General features: G+C 35.7%; 1 protein-coding gene across 2 annotated transcripts in view; it reads left to right on the top strand.

Annotated features, from left to right (window-relative positions):
- NEMF (nuclear export mediator factor) overlaps positions 1-19,686 on the top strand; it is a 52,464-nt gene that overhangs the window by 25,677 nt on the left and 7,101 nt on the right. For both annotated transcript variants that reach the window (XM_067736632.1, XM_067736642.1), the window contains exons 17-26: positions 4,162-4,265; positions 5,889-5,951; positions 11,066-11,178; positions 12,496-12,553; positions 13,019-13,077; positions 13,165-13,285; positions 14,428-14,704; positions 15,447-15,489; positions 15,635-15,684; positions 17,826-17,979. In XM_067736632.1, coding sequence (XP_067592733.1) covers positions 4,162-4,265; positions 5,889-5,951; positions 11,066-11,178; positions 12,496-12,553; positions 13,019-13,077; positions 13,165-13,285; positions 14,428-14,704; positions 15,447-15,489; positions 15,635-15,684; positions 17,826-17,979 — 1,042 coding nt within the window. The remainder of the gene's footprint in view (positions 1-4,161; positions 4,266-5,888; positions 5,952-11,065; positions 11,179-12,495; positions 12,554-13,018; positions 13,078-13,164; positions 13,286-14,427; positions 14,705-15,446; positions 15,490-15,634; positions 15,685-17,825; positions 17,980-19,686) is intronic.

The following is a 19,686-nucleotide window of genomic DNA, read 5'->3' on the forward strand; positions in this document are numbered from 1 at the left end:
TTGCTGTTTTAATAGGAAACTTGTTTTTGCCTTTCTGTAAGCTTCTAGATCTTTTTTTTCTTCCTCTCAGTTTTCCAGAATTTCACAGGAATATAGGTTGGTGATGATGTTTTTATCCATTACGCTGGATACTTTGTGGGCCTTTTAAATTGGAAACGTGGTTTGGAGAAATTTTCTTGAACTATTTCTTAGAAAATTGCCTACCTTCTGTCTTTTTTTGTTTTGTTTTCTTTTTCTTTCTTTCTAGAAGTCTCATGTTTTACTTATGGGACCCCTCCCCCCCTTAGCAGTCCTATTGCATTGCATTTTCTGTTTTTCAACTTTTTGTTCTATATTCTGAGATTTTCTCAACTTTATCTTTCAATCCTTCCATTGAATTTTTTAATCTTTTATTTCTTCCTATCATGTTTTAATTTTAAGCTGTTTTTGGTTTTTTGAATGTTACTTTAAAAAAACTTACTGCTCTAGTTTCTTTATAACTGAGAATAGTTTTGATGTATTACATTTTATTTAGTATCCTTTTCTTGCAGGTCTGTCTTCTCCAAGTTTCTTTTTTCTATTTGTTGGTTTTGTCTCCAGCGTTCACTTGTGTACGTCTGGTGATCCTTGACTGTCTACTCACTTTTTATAGCAGAACATTAAAATGGTGATTGGAAGTTCTTTGTGGGTTGTTGGACTTGTAAAATGATCTGTGTGGGCCATCTGTGGAACTCTTGAAGTCTTTAGCTTTTTGCCTTTTCGGCTGGTCTCATTTCCCACAAAAGCTTCTTTCTCTTCTATTTGTAAAGTGAAGACCTGGCTATCACCATTTTGGGAGCTCGGTGGAAATAATAAGCTGGAGAGTCTTAGTATCCAGTATTTCATACATTTACTTAATTGCCCTATTTTACATATATTACCCCTACTTACAACTGTGATACGTTTCCCCTAGTCCAGAGATCCTCTTTGTACCCTTTTAAAGAATTAATTTCTGACTTTCTGTTAGAGTGTTGAAGGGGCAGTTACCACCATGTTCCGAGCTGGAAAGATCTAGGGAAGTGCTTGCTTCTTGATAAGATTTTCAGCCGGTTCTTCTGTTTTTAAACCTCATCTTAAACCCTATTTCTAGCAGTACCTGTGCTCTTTATGGGTCATACAGTGTAAGTCGATTAGTCTCTTGGTTTTTCGCACCGTCAGCTCAGGATTCAGCTTCTTGAGTCTGCTCACTTGTTCATTTATTTTCCAGCTTTCAAAATTTTGTTGCTTTTTTCTTTCTCTCTCTAACATCTCTATTGATGAATATGATTGACCTGTAATTTTCATTTCTCATAATGTTTTTGTTAACTGTTGGTACAAGGTTATATTATCTCATAAAACAAACTGGAAAGTGTTCCTTTATCAATTGTCCTTAAATGTTGATGGAAGTCACCTGGAGTTTTCTTTATGGGAAAGTTTTTCATTACAGATTCAAATTCTTTAGTAGATAAAAGGACTACTCAGATTTTCTAGTTTTGGTTAGCAATGTTTTTCTAAGACTTCGTCTATTTTGTCCAAAGTTTGAAATTTATTGGCAAAAAGTTTATAATATTCCACTTAACTTTTTTTTTTTTTTTGGCCACGCCGCGTGGCATGTGGGATCTTAGTTCCCTGACCAGGGATCAAACCCGTTCCCTCTGCAGTGGAAGCATGGAGTCTTAACCACTAGACCACCAGGGAGGTCCCTCCACTTAAGTTTTTAACATCCCTAGAATCATTAATTACTTCTCCCTTTTCATTCAAGAATTATTTGTGCCTTCTCTCTTTCTTGATTAATCTGACCAGAGGATTTTCAGTAGTAGTAATATCATTAAAGAACCAGTTTTTGACTATTGATCTCCAGTATTATATATGTGCCTTCTATTTTAATAATTATTTTCATCCTTCTACTTTTCTTTGGGATTTATTTGCATTTTCCTTTCTGATTTCTTGAGACAGAAGCTTAGTTCATTGATTTCGCCTTTCCCCCGGCCTCTTTTCTAATATATGTAAGGCAGTGAATTTCCCTCAGCATGGCTTTAACTGTATCTAAAAAGTTCTGTTGTTTAGGATTTTCATTATCTTTCATGTCAAGATATATTCTAATTTCCATGGTGATTTCTTCACCCATGCATTATTTAGAAGTATATGTATTACTGTCCAAACACATGGGGGTTTTTGGTTACTTTTTGTTACTGATTTTTAGCTTTATTTGCGTAAAAGAGGTGACATTCTGAATTATCTCAGTCATTTGGTGTTTGTTGTTGAAACTTGCTTTATGGCCCAGTCTATTTATGGGCAGCTTTATTTATAAATGTTTCATATATAGTTGAAAATAGTGGCTTTTCTACAGTTACTGAGTGCATTTCTCTAAATATCAGGTCATGTTTATCAATCATGTTGTTCGAATCTTTGGCACCTTTATAATTCTCCTTTTAATGCTTGTTTTCCCAGTTACTGAGAGAAGTGTGTTAAATATCATACGGTTTGGATTATCTGTTTCTCCTTTTACTTCTGAACTTTTGCTTTATATATGTGAGGCTATGTAATTAGGTGATACAAATATGGAACTGTTATATCATCTCAGTGAATTGAGCCTTTTATTAATTTTAATGAAATGTCCTTTTATATCTATTTTTTCCATCTGTGTGAGATGTTAAAACTGTATAAACTGTTTTTTGGTTAGTATTTGCATGGTATTATCTTTTTCCATCATTATATTTGAACCTTTTTATATCCTTATATTTTAAAGGAGTATATATCATTGTTTTTTTCCCAGTCTGACAGTCTTTGCATTTTACCTGGAGAATTGACTACATTTATATTTAATATAATTTCTGATATATTTGGGTTTAAATCTAACCATCTTACTGCTAGCTTTCAGTGTGTCTTATTTGTTCTGTGTTCTTTTTTGTCTTCCTTGTTGCTTTATTTTGATTAGTTGGCTTTTTTTTTTTGGCCTGTTAGTTAGTTATGTATTCCTCTGCTAGGATGATTACAAAATACATCCTTGATTTATCTTTCACATTCTTTTTGTCCTTTTGGGTTTATGTCTTTTTGCAAACCTCTTTACCATCAATAGGGAAGTGGTTAAATCAGTATAGTACATCCATTCAGCAATGAGGAAAATATATTTTTAAGTGAAAAAAGAAAAAAATATGCAGAACAGTGTGTTGTGTTTGAAAAAGAGAAAAGGTTTAGAATAAGCATTTTATTTTAGCTTTTGTATGTATAAAGAAACTCTGGAGAGGGTACAGGAAGCTAATGGCCAATTGGTTAGTAGTAGCTGTGGGAACTGAAGAGATGTAGGATCTCTCACTATACTTTTTTATGTAATTAAAACATTTTTTGAACCATGTATATGTATTACTCAATAAAAAATCAGATTAGAAAATAGGAATAGAGTCCTTTTGCTATTATATTTTGGGAGCTATGAGGAAGTTTCATTTAATGCCTGTGCTCAATCTATCATCTTTAACCAGAAATTTTAAAATTCTAGGTTAAATCATAAAAAAATTATCTTGTGAGTCATATGTAAAATAGGAAATATTTATGTGCATCTCATTTTCTAGATGTCATACAAATATACACTCTTTACTTTTTATTGTGGTGGTATGTATTAATCATGAAAACTCAAGTTAATTTGTTTCTTGAGAAAAGTTATAATTTTACACTTCTGACAGCAATTTTTGGTTTTAAACTGGAAAGAATATCATACATGTAACATTCAGTTGATTAATTGAAGACAGAATGGGAAAACAGCTTTTCTTTCTCATCGGTGGTCCCAAAGCCTATCCAGTGCCCCACTGAAAGAAAACTAAACCTAGGGACCATGTGACATTTTATGCTTTTGCTTTTTGTAATTCATTGTTATAACGTCAGTTTAAGAAGGCTGTCTATATGGGAGGGAAATAAAGAGAGAACATATTTTTTAAGCATAAAATTGAATTGTTTTCTACTGAGACTGTCTTAAGAATATCCTAGGGCAATTTGCATTGCAAGTTTTCAGTAAAATTCAGCTTGATGTCTTAAGAAGTTAAGCCATCAAGTTGTCTTAACCTTCACAGATAGGAGAGCTTTCTGTTTTATTTTGTTTGTTAAAAGGGTGTGAATTCAGGCAACTATGAAGGGAAAGAAATGTTAACTTTTTTCTTTAAAATTTGATAGGTTTGAGAAATTCCTCTGGTTCATTAGCTCAGAGAACTATCTAATTATTGGTGGACGAGATCAGCAACAGAATGAAATAATTGTGAAAAGATACTTGACACCAGGTAGGTAAGATTAAAATTCTGAAGAATTTTCTTTTAAGTAACTGGATTGGTTATCTCAATATTAGGTGTAGATTTTTATCTTGTACTCCTTTGTTTGACAGATTTAATTGGTAGAAAGAATTTCATGGTTTATGGTTTGTTGAATATGTGCTTTGACACTTGATTCACATTTTAAGTGAATATCCCTAAAGTAGTAATGCCGAGCTAATCTGTAGTATTAGATTTTTGATTTTCTACTGCATTAAGAAAATAGCTTTCAATCCTCCAAAGTCATTGTAGATCAGATTTTTAAAAGCTTAATTTTTCAGTGCTGAAGTTTGTAACCGTTTTTCACTTTTAGAAGCAGGACTTAAGTGCTGTGTTGTAAGGCCTCTCGTTTTTTTTTTGTTGTTTTGTTTTGTTTTGCGGTACGTGGGCCTCTCACTGTTGTGGCCTCTCCCGTTGCGGAGCAAAGGCTCCGGACGCGCAGTCTCAGCGACCATGGCTCACGGGCCCAGCCGCTCTGCGGCATGTGGGGTCTTCGCGGACCGGGGCATGAACCCGCGTCCCCTGCATCGGCAGGCGGACTCTTAACCACTGCGCCAGCAGGGAAGCCCCTCTCATTTTTTTTTGTTTGCTGATAACCACCACTTCACTGTGGCTGAACCCTCAGTGTGAGTATCAGAAATCAATAATCAGTATCAGAGCTAATCTGATGTCCTTTGAGGATCCAGAGCCAGGAAAGAAAGCAACAGGGTTAGGTTACATGGTACCCAGGACTTGGTCTCTGTCTTCTCTAACTTTGTGCATTGTGAGCTGAGCCTTTCATGGAACTGTATGGGCTTTGCTCTTCTTTGAGTTTCAAATCTCAGATGAACTATCCATGGCAAACAATGGCTGCTCTTTTTTTCTGTTAGAAACCATGCACTTTACTTTTCCCTAGTTGACCATTCATTCCTGCATTCATCTGTTTGCTCATTTATTCATTTGTTGCTATCACACACTTCAGAATAAAACTAGAAGTCCTCGTTGTGGCTTACAAGGCTCCTGACTTCTTCTCTAGCCTCATTTCTTACTTTCCTTCAGTCTGGCTTCCTGGCTGTTTGTCACATTTGTCAACCATCTATGGTCCTCAGGACCTTTGCACTTGCTAGGATGACTCATCTCTATATGTCTCTCACCCATCGTCAGGCTAGCCTGGGCTTGCTTATATGGTAACTCAGCAAATTTCTGAGAGAAAAAGAGGAAGCATACAGCACCTCTCAAGGCCTAGGCTGAGAACTGGCATTTGGTCACATCTGCCACATTCTGCTGGCCAAGGCAGGTCAAGGGGTCGGCCCACATTTGAGGGATGGGGAAGTGGACTCCACCTCTTGATGGGAGAAGCTTCAAGGTCATAGAGCAAAGAGGTGTGGATAGAGGGAGGGAGAAGAACTGTGACTATTTTTGTAATCTGCCTTATTAGCATTGTTTTCCTCTGAGGAGGCCTATGAGAAATCTCCCAGGGGTGGGAGATAGACTTTTCTTTATATGTCTTTTTATACCTTTTGGATTTTGAACCCATTAAAAAATAAGTAAATAAACAATTTCAACTTAAAAACAAAGAAACAGGACTTAAAGTATTATTTCTTATTTGTTTTAAAGGGGACATTTATGTACATGCTGACCTTCATGGAGCAACTAGCTGTGTAATTAAGAATCCAACAGGTAATATATTTCTTTCTATGATTCATAACTTTAATTCTTTTGTTTAAAATATTTTTAGTATAAGAGAAAAATCACTAATACAGATAAAGAAGGACACTTTATAATGATAAAAGTGTCAATCCATCAATAAGGTGTAACAGTTATAAGCACATATGCATCTGTAACTTCCCTGGTGGTGCAGTGGTTAAGAATCCGCCTGCCAGTACAGGGAACACAGGTTCAACCCTGGTCCAGGAAGATCCCACATGCCGCAGAGCAGCTAAGCCCGTGCACCACAACTTCTGAGCCTGCGCTCTAGAGCCTGCGAGCCACAACTACTGAGTCCATGTGCCACAACTACTGAAGCCCGCATGCCTAGAGCCTGTGCTCTGCAACAAGAGAAGCCACTGGAATGAGAAGCCCACGCACCACGATGAAGAGTAGCCCCTGCTTGCACAACTAGAGAAGGCCTGCGTGCAGCAACGAAGACCCAACACAGCCAAAAATAAGTAAATGAATTTATAAAATAATAAATAAACAAACATATATGCATCCAACAAAAGAGCCATAGAATACATGAAGGGAGAAATAAACAATTTAATAATAGTAGTTCAAGATATCAATACCTAACTTTCAATCATGGCTAGAATAACTAGCTATAAGATCAACAAAGAAATAGAAGAGTTGAACAACACTCAAGTTACCTAAATTCTACACATATCTGTAGTACACTCTACCTCACAACACTAGATTACTCATTCTTCTCAAGTGCACATGGAACATTCTCCAGGGTGGACCATTTGATAGTCTATAAAATAAGTCTCAGTTAATTTAAAACTAATGAATCATATAAAGTAAATTTTCCGACCATAATGGAGTGAAATTAGAAACCACTAATAGAAGAAAATTTAGAAAATTCACAAATGTGTGGAAATAAACAACACACTCATAAAATAACCAGTGGATCAAAGAGGAAATCACAGGGGGGTATTAGAAAATACTTTGAGGTGAACGAAATGCAAACAAATTTATTGAGACTTATGAGATGCACCTAAGGCAGTGCTCAGAGAAAAATTTATAGCTGTACTACCTATAATAAAAAAGAGGAATGATTTGAAATCAATAACAAAACTGTACACGTTAAGATGTAGAAAAAGAAAAGCAGATAACCCATAGTAAGGAAAGGAAGGGAAATGGTAAAGATTAGGGTGGAAATAAAACAGAATAGAAAGACAGTGGAGAAAAATCAACAAAACCAAAGTTAGTTCTTTGAAAAGATCGATAAAACTGATAAACCTTTAGCTAGACTAACCAAAACAATAAGATTCAAATTCCTAAAGTCTACAGAACTTTTAAAGAAGACTGAACATCAATCCTTCATAAACTTCCAAAAGGTAGAAGAGAGAGGAACTTTCTAACTCATTCTATAGGGCTGGTATTACCTTAATAACAAAACCAGATGAAGATATCACAGGAAAGAAAACTACAGACCAACATTATTTATGAATATAGACACAAAAGTCCTCAACAAAATATTAGGAAACTGAATCCAGCAGCATATTACAAGGATTATACACATGATAAAGTGGGATTTATTCCCAGGAATGCAAAGTTGGTTTAACATATGAAAATTAATGTAATACAGTGTATTAATAAAATAAAGGACAAAAACCACATGATGATCTCAATTGATGAGAAAAAGCCTTTGGTAATAATCCAGTACTCATTTGTGATAAAAACACTCAACAAACTAAGAATAGATGGAAACTTCCTCAAGTTGGTAAAGAACATCTATGAAAAAATCCACAGCTAAAAATCATGCTTAATGGTGAAAGGCAGCTTTTCCCCCAAGATCAGGAACAAGATAAGCACATCTGTTCTTGCCACACTTTTACTCAACATTGTATGGAGGTTCTAAGTAGGCCATTAGGCAATAAAAAGTTTAAAATATCCAAATTGGTAAGGGACAGATAAAACTATCTCTGTTTGCAAATGACAAAATCTTATATATTTAAACCTTAATCTACTAAAAATTATTAGTTAATAAGTTCAGCAACGTCTAGGATATAAGGTCAATATATAAAAGTCAGTTATATTTTTATATACTAGCAATAAGCAGTATTAAAAGGAAATTAATAAAACATCCACTTATAACAGCATTACAAAAGAATAAAATATTTAGTAATAAATTTACCAAAAAGAAATGCAAGACATACACACTGAACTACAAAACATCATTGAAAGAAATTAAAGAAGACCTAAATAAAGGGGAACACTTCCAGTGTTTATGAATTAGAAGTCTTATATTGTCCTGATGGCAGTACTTCCCACATTAATCTACAGATATGTGCAGTTCCTCTCAAAATTCCAGCTGCCTGTTTTTGCAGAGATGGACAAAGCTCATACTGAAATTCATGTGGAAATGCAGAGTACCCAGATTAGCCAAATCATTCTTGAAAACGGAGAACAAAATTGGAGGACTCACACTACCTGATTTCAAAACCTCCTACAAAACAAGTCAGTGTGGTATCAGGACAGTGTGATATTGGTGTGAGGATGGACTGATAGATTAATGAAGAGAATTGAGACTCCTTGTTTATGGTCAGTTGATTTTCAGCAAGGGTGCCAAGGCCATTCAATGGGGATAGAATAATTTTTTCAACAAATAGGGCTGATGCAACTAATATCCATGTGCCAAAGAATGAAGTTAGACCCCTGCTTCATACCATTTATAAAAATTAAAAGCAGGGACTTCCCTGGTGGTGCAGTGGTTGACAGTCCGCCTGCCAATGCAGGGGACGCAGGTTTGTGCCCCGGTCTGGGAAGATCCCACGTGCCGCGGAGTGGCTGGGCCCGTGAGCCATGGCCGCTGAGCCTGCACGTCTGGAGACTGCTCCGCAACGGGAGAGGCCACAACAGTGAGAGGCCCACGTACCGAAAAAAAAAAGATTGCATCAGACCTAAATTTAAGAGCTAAAACTATAAGACTGTTAGAAGAAAATAAGGTGTAAAAAAAACTTCATAATCTTGGATCAGGAAGTCATTTTTTAGATATGACACCATAAGCATAAGCAACCGAAGAAAAAACAAATCAGACTTAAGCAAAATTAAAACTTTAATTCAGAGGACTCTATCAAGAAAGTGAAAAGACAGTCCACAGAATGGGAGGAAATATTTGCAAGTCGTTTATGTGATAAAGGACCAATATCCAAAGAACTCTAGAACTCTTCTGACTCTAAAATAGAAAGGCAATTTTAAAATGAACAAAATTTTTAAAATGTGAAATAGACATTTCTCCAAAGATACAAAAGGCCAACAAGCACATGATAAGATGCTCAGCATCATTTGCCTGTTAGGGAAATGCAAATCAAAACCACAGAGAAATACCACTTAACACCCACAAGAATAGTTGAAATAAAAAAACAGACAGTGGGAATTCCCTGGCGGTCCAGTGGTTAGGACTCCACACTGTCACTGCCAAGGGCTTGGGTTCAATCCCTGGTCGGGGAACTAAAATCCCACAAGCCACACAGGGAGGCCAAAAGAAACAAAAAAACAGTAACATGTTACTGAGGTTGTGGAGAGATTGGAACCCTTATACATCGCAGGTGGGAATGGACAATGATCTAGCTGCTATAGGAAATAGTTTCATAGTTTCTGAAAAAGGTAAACATAGATTTTACCATGTGACCCAGCAATTCCACTCCTAGGTATTCCAAGATAATTGAAAACATATGTCCAAACTTATTTGCAGATATTCATAATAGCATTATAATAGCCAAGAAATGGAAACAACCTGTATGTCGATCCATTGATTAATAAACAAAATGTGGTGTATCCATATAATAGAATATTATTCAGACTTAAGAAGAAATGAGGTACTGACATATGCTCTCACATGAATGAACCTTGAAAACATGCTAAGTGAAAGAAGCCAGGTATGTATGATTCCATGTATATGAAATTCCAAAATAGGCAAATCTGTAGAGACAGAAAGTAGATTAGTGATTGCCAGCGGCTGGGAAGATGAAGTGACTATTAATAGATACAGGATTTCTTTTGGGGATGATGAAAATGTTCTGAAATTAATGGTAATGATTGCACAGCTTTATGACTATACTAAAACCCACTGAATTGTACACTTTAAAAGAATGAATTTTATGGTATGTGAATTATATCCCAATTTTAAAATATTTGAATTCTTACTGTAGGGGTATATTAATATGCTCTTCATTTTGAGAAATTAGGCAATATATAGTAATTCTGGAATTCTTCAACCTTTGAATAGATTTTTCTAAATTATCCTTTCTGGAATGAAGTTAGAATTACTGATAAAAGTGAGGATATTTCTTCTCTGATTTGTTTTATTTACTTAGACCATTTAAAAACCTGCTGTGTAAATACATTTTTTAAAAACTTTTTTTAATTTATTTATTTTTGGCTGCGTTGGGTCTTTGTTGCTGTGCGCGGGCTTTCTCTAGTTGCAGCGAGCGGGGGCTACTCTTCATTGCAGTGCGCGGGCTTCTCATTGCGGTGGCTTCTCTTGTTGTGGAGCATGGGCTCTAGGCGTGTGGGATTCAGTAGTTCTGGCACACGGGCTCAGTAGTTGTGGCTTGCAGGCTCTAGAGCGCAGGCTCATTAGTTGTGGCGCATGGGCTTAGTTGCTCCGTGGCATGTGGGATCTTCCCAGACCAGGGATCAAACCTGTGTTCCCTGCATTGGCAGGCAGATTCTTAACCACTGCACCACCAGGGAAGCCCTGTTAAATACATTTTTTTTTTTTTTTTTTGCGGTACGTGGGCTTCTCCCACCGCGGAGCACAAGCTCCGGACGCGCAGGCTCAGCGGCCATGGCTCACAGGCCCAGCCGCTCCGCGGCACGTGGGATCCTCCCGGACCGGGGCACGAACCCGTGTCCCCTGCATCGGCAGGCGGACTCTCAACCACTGCGCCACCAGGGAAGCCCTAAATACATTTTTAATAAAAATAGTAACTTCTTGTAATACTGAAATGAAAGTGTGGTATTATTGTTTAAAATATAAGAGGAGTGAACCTGTTATGCTGCATGTGGTTTCCATGTCTTGCTCTAGAAAGTCTGTACTTCGGTACTGAAGCGTTCTAGTATTGTTATTACAGGAGAACCAATTCCCCCTCGGACCTTGACTGAAGCTGGCACGATGGCACTTTGCTACAGTGCTGCTTGGGATGCACGAGTTATCACTAGTGCTTGGTGGGTGTACCATCATCAGGTAATAAGGGCTGTGGTCCTTTTTCTTAATTTAGTAAGAGCAACTGTGTTCCAAATTGTGAGGATATAGAATTGAATGAGGCAGACAGAGTACCTTGTGATGGAGTTGACATTTTGGTGTTGAAAAATAGATGTGTAGTGGCAGGTAACAAAGTTTATTTTTAAAGCAGAGTAAGGGGATAGAGAGTGATAGAGGCTACCATTTTGAATGTAGTGTCAGGGAAGGCCTTTCTGGAAAGGTAAGATTTGAGAGTGATCCATGTAATTATATGGGATAAAGACTGTTCCAGTTATGACTGGCCTACTGACCTAAAAAGTCTTTCTCCTGTTCGCCTTTGTTGAAATTTTCTGAATTCTCTTTGGCCCTTCCTGTAAAGTAGGTATATCCAGTGGTTTTTTCTATACACTTGGTTTTAGTAATTGTCCTTCTTTGTGGTTAATGCTATTTTTTGATGATACTTCATTCCATATATGACTTCACACTGCTATTCATTTCACGTTCTCAAGAATTATAATTGATAATGATAAACTTTTACAAAGTCTTAAAGCTATACAGCAAGGTAAAAAGAGTTCAATACTATTATCCTCCCTTAGATTTAGTTTCATTTTATATCTGTTTATATTTATTATTTTCTGCTACATTGTGATATTGTGTCCTTAGGAAATTAATATCACTTCTGGGATTATATTTTCTGCCTTGGTACTATTATAAAAGTGGCTTTAATTCTTTTATGAATAGGTTTTTTTAGTGTGCTTTTAATCCCTTACATAACTATTACTAGTAAAGATACTCTCAGATTTGGGTGTTTCACAGATGTGTAAAATTTTTTTAAATTGTGGAGTTATATTGCTCACTTCCTATTTTGCCAAATTAGAAGATATTTTTAAAAATATGCTATTATCTTTATTTACTAAGATGAAAGGTTATTTCATTACCAAAAAAAAAAGTATCTCAGGAAAGGATTTAATGTAATAAATATAGTAAATATACTTTTATACCTTTATGATGAGCTTATTAAACTATCCTTGTTCTTCTTATTATGTCTCACATTAGAGGAAATGTGGACAGTTGTGGCTCTAGTCCATGGCATTTGAAAATGATTGATGTAGTGTATCCTTCATTATTTCTTTTCTTTGTTATGGACAAAGATATATCTATCTTTGAAGAGATAGCCCTTCAGTGTTAAAAATTTTTGCTAAATTATAAACTTTTCAGGACGTAGTACTCTTTACTTCAATATGGCTTTACTTTCTCAGGTGAAAATTTAAAAAACATATTTCTTAAGACAAGAGTATAATGTGTTATTGTGTTCCTCAGGTGTCTAAAACAGCACCAACTGGAGAATATTTGACAACAGGAAGCTTCATGATAAGAGGTAATGACTTGCCAGTGGATTATGGAGACAGGTTTGAGGACCATCTACTAATATTCTCAGAACAGAAACTAATTATTCTAACTTCATATATGAAGTCTGTTATTAAATAAGGAAAATTTTGCTGTGGTGTGGCAAATTTAGCATTTGACATGTCATCTCCATATATATTTTTATTGATGACAGTGTACTTTCATATAGTTTACATTTATAAGGGTAAGAAAGTATAGCATGACCTTTTTTCTAAAAATAGATTATTTAGGATCTGACTAACCCAGATGATGAGAGCAAGCATTCATATTTTTTCTTTCTTAATTCCTATATATAATGCCAGATTCTGTAAATGGGAAATGTTCCTTCATGACAGAGAAAAGACAGAACAAACGTGACCATTGTGGCAGATATCTTACAAGCATAAAATGGAGAAAACAGTATTTTTAAAACATTTATGTACATTATCTTTCATAGGAAAAAAGAATTTCCTTCCTCCCTCACATCTAATGATGGGGTTTAGCTTCCTCTTTAAGGTACTCTTCAGCTTCTTCATTATTTTTTTTCTGATTTTCATTAGTCTTAACCTAAAGTTCCACCAGTGAAAAGAACTGTTTCCATAGGTAGATGAGTCTTGTATTTGGAGACATCGGGGTGAACGAAAAGTCAGAGTGCAGGATGAAGACATGGAGACATTGGCGATTTGCACAAGTGAACTCATATCAGAGGAAATGGAACAACTAGGTAGTTTACAGATTTTAATAAAGTAGCTTATAATGTTTTCTGTTGTCTAGTTTTGCTTCTAAATTCTTACCTAGAAGATCGTCTCTTTTGGGGTAATTAAAATTTCCCAAAAAACCCCAACTTGCTGTCAACTTTATTGAATTTTGGTTTTGGAAATGTTAAATATACTTATTCTAGTGAATTATAAAGTGTTTAATTGGATCCATAACTAATACTTGAATATATGTTTATATTATAAAACTTCCCTAGTATTTAATGAGTAGTACATAAATGTGTTTAACAGAGATAGACTCGGGTATATATAAGTGAGCATTTACTTTTGGGTTTAGGAATTAGAAGCAATACAAAGATGAGTTTATAACAAGTACAATTTCTTACGAGAATTTAGCTTGATTTAATAATGTGTTTGCTTCAAGTAGAGAGCAGCTGTGGTTGCTGAAATAAATTTACCTACCTACCTAAAGGAACTAGGGAATGTATGCCCTCTAAGTTATTTTTACATCTCCTAGAGTCATTCCTTTTTAGGAGTAATAGTTCATTGTTTCACTTACAACTGCTATTGTACATAATTCTATTTTTTTTGAATTTTCACCATGTTCATGACATGTATGCTTTATTTACATTATTTTTTATTGAATTCTCACAACCATCCTTGTCAAATGGTTGGTGTCATCTTATTCTATACGTGAGGTAACTAGACCATATTATTACTACTAGATGGTGTTCCTTTTGCAAAAGTGTGAACACTTGCTGTGTGCCAGTTATGTAACTTGTTTTATCTCATTTCAGTTCTCATGTGCAAATTATAATAAAAGTGGCAGAATTTATATAACTACTTCTATTTTCCTCCTTTTTGGAAATACTTAACAAAGACAAGCGATAGTTTTCATTGTAGAAATGGTCGCAATGTCTAAGAAATTTATTGTAGTAAAGGATCTTGGAGATAATTTATTCCAAACAATTCCTGATACAGAGTATCCCTTTGTCTAAGTCAGAGTAACCTTTGGGGAGGATCAGGCATTTTTCTGGTGATCTTTTGGAGAAAGAGGGAGTGAATTGAATATTTTTATGAAGTTTTCAAGGAAATCATCTAATCTTGTTGTGGTGATAGCACTCTGACTTTCCTTATGGTAATTCAATAGATGGAGGTGACAGTAGCAGTGAAGAAGATAAAGAGGAATTACATGAAACTCCTGTGGAAGTGGAACTTGTGACTCAGGTTGACCAAGGGGATATTACTATTCAGAGTGGTGGTGATGAGCTAAATGAACTAATTCAGGAAGAAAGCTCTGAAGATGAAGGAGAATCTGAGGAGGTGGTAAAGCATCAGGAACCTGTTGGTGAAATGAAGGATGAAGGGGAAGAGACATTACATTATCCTGATACTTCCATTGACTTGTCCCACCTTCAATCCCAAAGGTAATTTAAAAACTGTAATTTTAAGTTTTATTTTGTAAGTTGGGAGTGATGAAGAGTTAATTCTTATACAAATAATACCAAGATTGACTTCAGTGCTTTTACCCTCCATTGTCCTACGAGCTTACTATCTTTTCACCATTTGATAGGGGGGTAGATCTCTCTTAAGAAATTCCCAGGACCCAGGGTAGAAAAACACAATATATATAAAAGTGGCCAAACAAGTCAAAATAGAAACAAGTAAATGGTTATAAATGCTAATAATAAAAGCAGTTACATTAAAAAAAAAATGTGTTAGTCTTTAATGTCTTACTGATCACCAGGTAAACAATACCATAGCTATAAAAGCTTTATTATTGGAGTAGTTAGGAAAGGCTTAGAAGTCAGACCAGTATTGAATCTTAGAGTATGCCCTTGGGCAAGTGACTCTATGTCTAAGCTTCAGTTTTCTTCTTGGTGAAAAGAGAATGGTACCCCCTTCATAGGGTTTTGAAGGTTACATGAATGTAAAGCATCTAGCAGTGCCTGGTACATAGTAAGTGTCCAATACATGTCAGCTATTTAAGAATATATTTTAAAGTGAGGAGATGAGCAGTTTGATTATATTTTTTCTAATTTTGCCAAATTTGAAAATTTGTAGGATTGCCGATAATTAACTAAGAGTATGGTATGGGAATGTTTTGGGACTTTGTAAATGAATGCCTTTTATAGGGTAGTGGACTTCTCTTTCTGTTTGTTTCCATAGGTCTCTCCAGAAATTGGCTTCAAAAGAGGAATCTTCTAATATGGTAAAGGTTTTTTTTTCAGTTTTATGAGGAACATCATGTCCTTCTCAATAAATAATTTTCTACTTTTTAATTTTAGCTTTATGAAAAATTAACAGTGGCGATGTTATTGTTTGTATTTGCTTGTTTTTTGTTTTAATTTTAATAGAGCGACAGTAAATTGCAGAGCCGGAGGCATTTGTCAGCCAAGGAAAGAAGGTAAATATACTTGTGTTATTTAACTGAAAAGCATCTTTTTTTTTTTTAATTAACAATTCAGTCATGACAGATCACTTGGCTGTTACAAAGATCTCCCTTACTAAAATTATCAAGACTTAGCATAAATTTTGTTTAGTGTTTCATATTCTGCTCTAACGGGTTTTTCTGTTTTAGGGCCCCAGTCTGCTACTGTAATCAGTGAGATAGGTCAAGTAACAGAAGACAGACCTTTTATTACATAAATATGTACAATAATAATTGCAGTGTATTAGACAGGCTGATTCTAGGATAATATTGACAGAAATAAACAGGAATACAGGCATACCTCATTTTATTGTGCTTTGCAGATACTGTGTTTTTTACAGATTGAAAGTTTATGGCAACCCCACATGGAGCAAATCTGTTGGCACCATTTTTCCAACAGCATTTGTTCACTTCATGTCTCTGGGTCATATTTTGGAATTCTTGCAATATTTCAAACTTTTTCATTATTATTATATTTGTTATGGTGATCTGTGATCAGTGATCTTTGATATTACTATTATAAAAAGAGTACGACTCACTGAAGACTTGGAGGGTGGTAAGCATTTTTTAGCAATAAAGTGTTTTTAAATTAAGGTATATACATTGCTTTTTTTTAAGACATATTGCTTTGCACACTTAATAGACTGCAGTAGAGTGTAGGCATAACTTTATATGCACTGGGAAACCAAAAAATTCATGACTCGCTTTACTGCGTTATTCACTTTATTGCAGTGGTCTGGAACAGAATCTGCAATATCTCTGAGGCATTCCTGTACTGAAATTAGGAAATTTTTATGTAAGAAGAAGACTTGGGGTTTCTTCCTTGTCTTTTCTTTTTCTCTAATATAGTAGGGCTCAGAAGGCGAACAGAAAAAGAAAAAGATAGAGGCAGAATGAAAGGGACAACTGAGACAACTACGTAGGGTGAAAAAGACTACAACTAGTAAAACACTCCAGAAAGAGGCCCTAGATTGAAGTGGATAATCAACTCTTTTGAGAAAGATTATCATTATAAACAATTACAGAAAACTCTCTGAATACATGGTATTATGCTAGATACTGAGTACACAAAGAGGTAAAATATAAAGTTCATGCCATCCAGAAGCTTTTGAGTCCTGGATTCAGGAAATAGCCATAAATCTATAAATAGTGTTATCTGAAAGTGATACAGTAATTCAGGAGTAAGAATTTACTTTGAGTTCAGTTGTTTTGGGAAATACCATCAGAAGTTTATACCTTGAAGATATAGTAGGATCTTAGGTAAATGAAGTTAAGAAGGTTGGAGACTGCAAGGAGAATTAGTATGATCAAAGGGAAGGAGGTGGTGGGTATTTGGATGTAATATTCAAAGTGCTTTGGGGAAATGATAGATTGAGGTGAAAGGAACAGAATATTCATGTTTGTGAACTGGTAGATAAGATTGGCAAAGTGAGATTGGACCAAAAGTGGAGAACCTAGAATGACAAGCTAAGTGTTTTGGACTTCTCCTGAAAGTGATGTGAGGAGGACTTTTGGAAGATTTTGAATGGGAGTGTGACATAGGTAAACAATTATGGAAAAATAATCTAGAAGTTCATGGAGAACAGATTATGGGGGAAATATGGAGGAAGTCTGGGTGGCAAGTGATAAGGACCTGGCCTTAGGGCAGTGGCATTGGGAATAGAAGAGATCGCACGTGAAAAATATCACAGTAATAGAATTTTCCTGTTCTCTTTAATCTGCTTATTTTTAAAATCCATTTATTCTGCTAACCAGTCCACAAATGTTTTATCGAATACCTAACGTCTGCCAAGGCCATGTTGATACAAAGACTACAAAATCCCAGTGCCTGGCCATCAAAGTGTTGAGGGACTAAACGTGGCTACTGAATCAGGATGAGTCAAGGATGACAGTATTTTGAGCCTGGATGACAGAAAGAATGATAAATGCATGAGAGAAAAATTTTCAGCTTTTTCTTGTATGATGACTTGCACTTCTTGTATACTGTAGCCTGGTGATAACAAGTTAAGCAGAAGCCTTGATCTCTTATATATTGCACATGTTCCCCTCCCCATGTAATTTTTTTAGGGTACTAAGAATATGAAATTCTTAGATGTTTCCGTTTCATTTATATTTAGGGAAATGAAGAAAAAAAAGCTTCCAAGTGACTCAGGGGATTTAGAAATGATAGAAGGAAAGGACAAAGAAAAAGAAAATGCTCTACACATTGAAACTCCTCAGAACACCAGCAAAAATGTCCCGGCTGTGCAGCCAATGAAACGAGGACAGAAGGTAATACAACTTTGGGGTGAGCTGTTAAAGTTAGTACTACATGATTCACAAATGAAGTTGTGAGGTTTAAATGAAACAAGATGTAGACAAAAGAATAATGCTGTGTGACGTCTTTTGAAAATTAGTTGAAAAGATAGTGTTTAGGGAGCATAGAGATCACTGTTCTGTTCTTTTAAGATCATCTATACAGAAGCTTTCATGTTATGTAGAAGAGTAATAGGAGATTGTGATTTATTTGCCAGAGACACTCAGCTAATAACTGGCAATGCTGGTCTCCATTGATAATTTAACTCAGTGGTTTCTTTTTCAGTTATTAATGCAATTTTGGTTACAGTTCTTACATATTTTATAAAGGTAAGGAATGAAGGAAGAGGTAGTGGGTATAGACTGTACTTTAAAAAATGTTGTAGCAGTGTAAAGAGATCGTGAGCTGATGTATAGGTATATCTTTAGGAAAATTAAATTCCTTTGAAATCTTAGTAAAGATCATGTTTTATCTTTCCTCCATCCATAGTAGTCAGAATTTCCTATGTTTTTTTCCAGTGGGCTTCATATAAGTGAAAGGATATACTATACATATGGAAGGGAAGAAATCAATTCATATTAATATGTAAATTCAACATGAAGTCATTCAAAAAAGAATCGAGATTTTAATTAACTTGATAAAGTAATTCTGAAGTTCATTTGAAAGAGTAAATACCAGAGAATAGCTAAGAAAATCTTTTTTTTTTTTAAATACAATTATTTATTTATTTATTTTCGGCTCTGTTGGGTCTTCATTGCTATGCGCGGGCTTTCTCTAGTTGTGGTGAGCGGGGGCTACTCTCCGTTGCGGTCCGGGGGCTTCTTATTGCAGTGGCTTGTCTTTGTTGCGGAGCACTGGCTCTAGGCGTGTGGGCTTCAGTAGTTGTGGCTCACTGGCTCAGCTGCTCCACGGCATGTGGGATCTTCCTGGACCAGGGCTCGAACCTGAATCCCCTGCGTTGGCAGGCGGACTCCTAACCACTGCACCACCAGGGAAGTCCCAGAACATCTTGAAAAAGAAGATCAAGGAACGATTTCCCTACTAGGTAGTAAAACATTTACTGTTAGAATTATTAAAACAGTATGTGTTAACAGGAACAGCCAGATAGAAAAGTGAGGCAGAATAAAATCTACACATAGAACCGTAAACTGTGTATTTTAAAATTTAGTATTTGATAAAGTCTTATTACAGATTGGGAGGGTATGAAACATTAAAAATTAGTGGCTAGTCATGTTTTTAAAAATATTGAAGTAAATATCAGGTGGAGAAAAGAACCATCAATAAAATTGAAAGACAAATGACAGATTGGGGAGTGGGGAAGCAGGGATCAGAGAAATGCTTATGTCAACAAGGGGAATTTTTTCACCCATCAAATTAATAATGTGTGTTCAGTCATTCAATAAAAGTTTGAATATATACCATGGGAATTTCCAGCAAGAGTCCTCTAACAATTCAGTACTTCCCTGGTGGTCCAGTGGTTAAGAATCTGCCTTCCAGTGCAGGGTACGTGGGTTTGATTCCTGGTTGGGGAACTACAATCCCACATGCCATGGGGCAACTAAGCCTGCGCACTGCAACTACTGAGCCCGCGTGCCGCAATGAAAGACCCCGCACACCACAGTGAAGATCCTGCGTGCCACAACTAAGACCCAAAGCAGCCACATAAGTAAATAAATAAATGT

The sequence above is a fragment of the Pseudorca crassidens genome, chromosome 1 (assembly GCF_039906515.1).
Source record: "Pseudorca crassidens isolate mPseCra1 chromosome 1, mPseCra1.hap1, whole genome shotgun sequence".
Classification (NCBI taxonomy): domain Eukaryota; kingdom Metazoa; phylum Chordata; class Mammalia; order Artiodactyla; family Delphinidae; genus Pseudorca; species Pseudorca crassidens.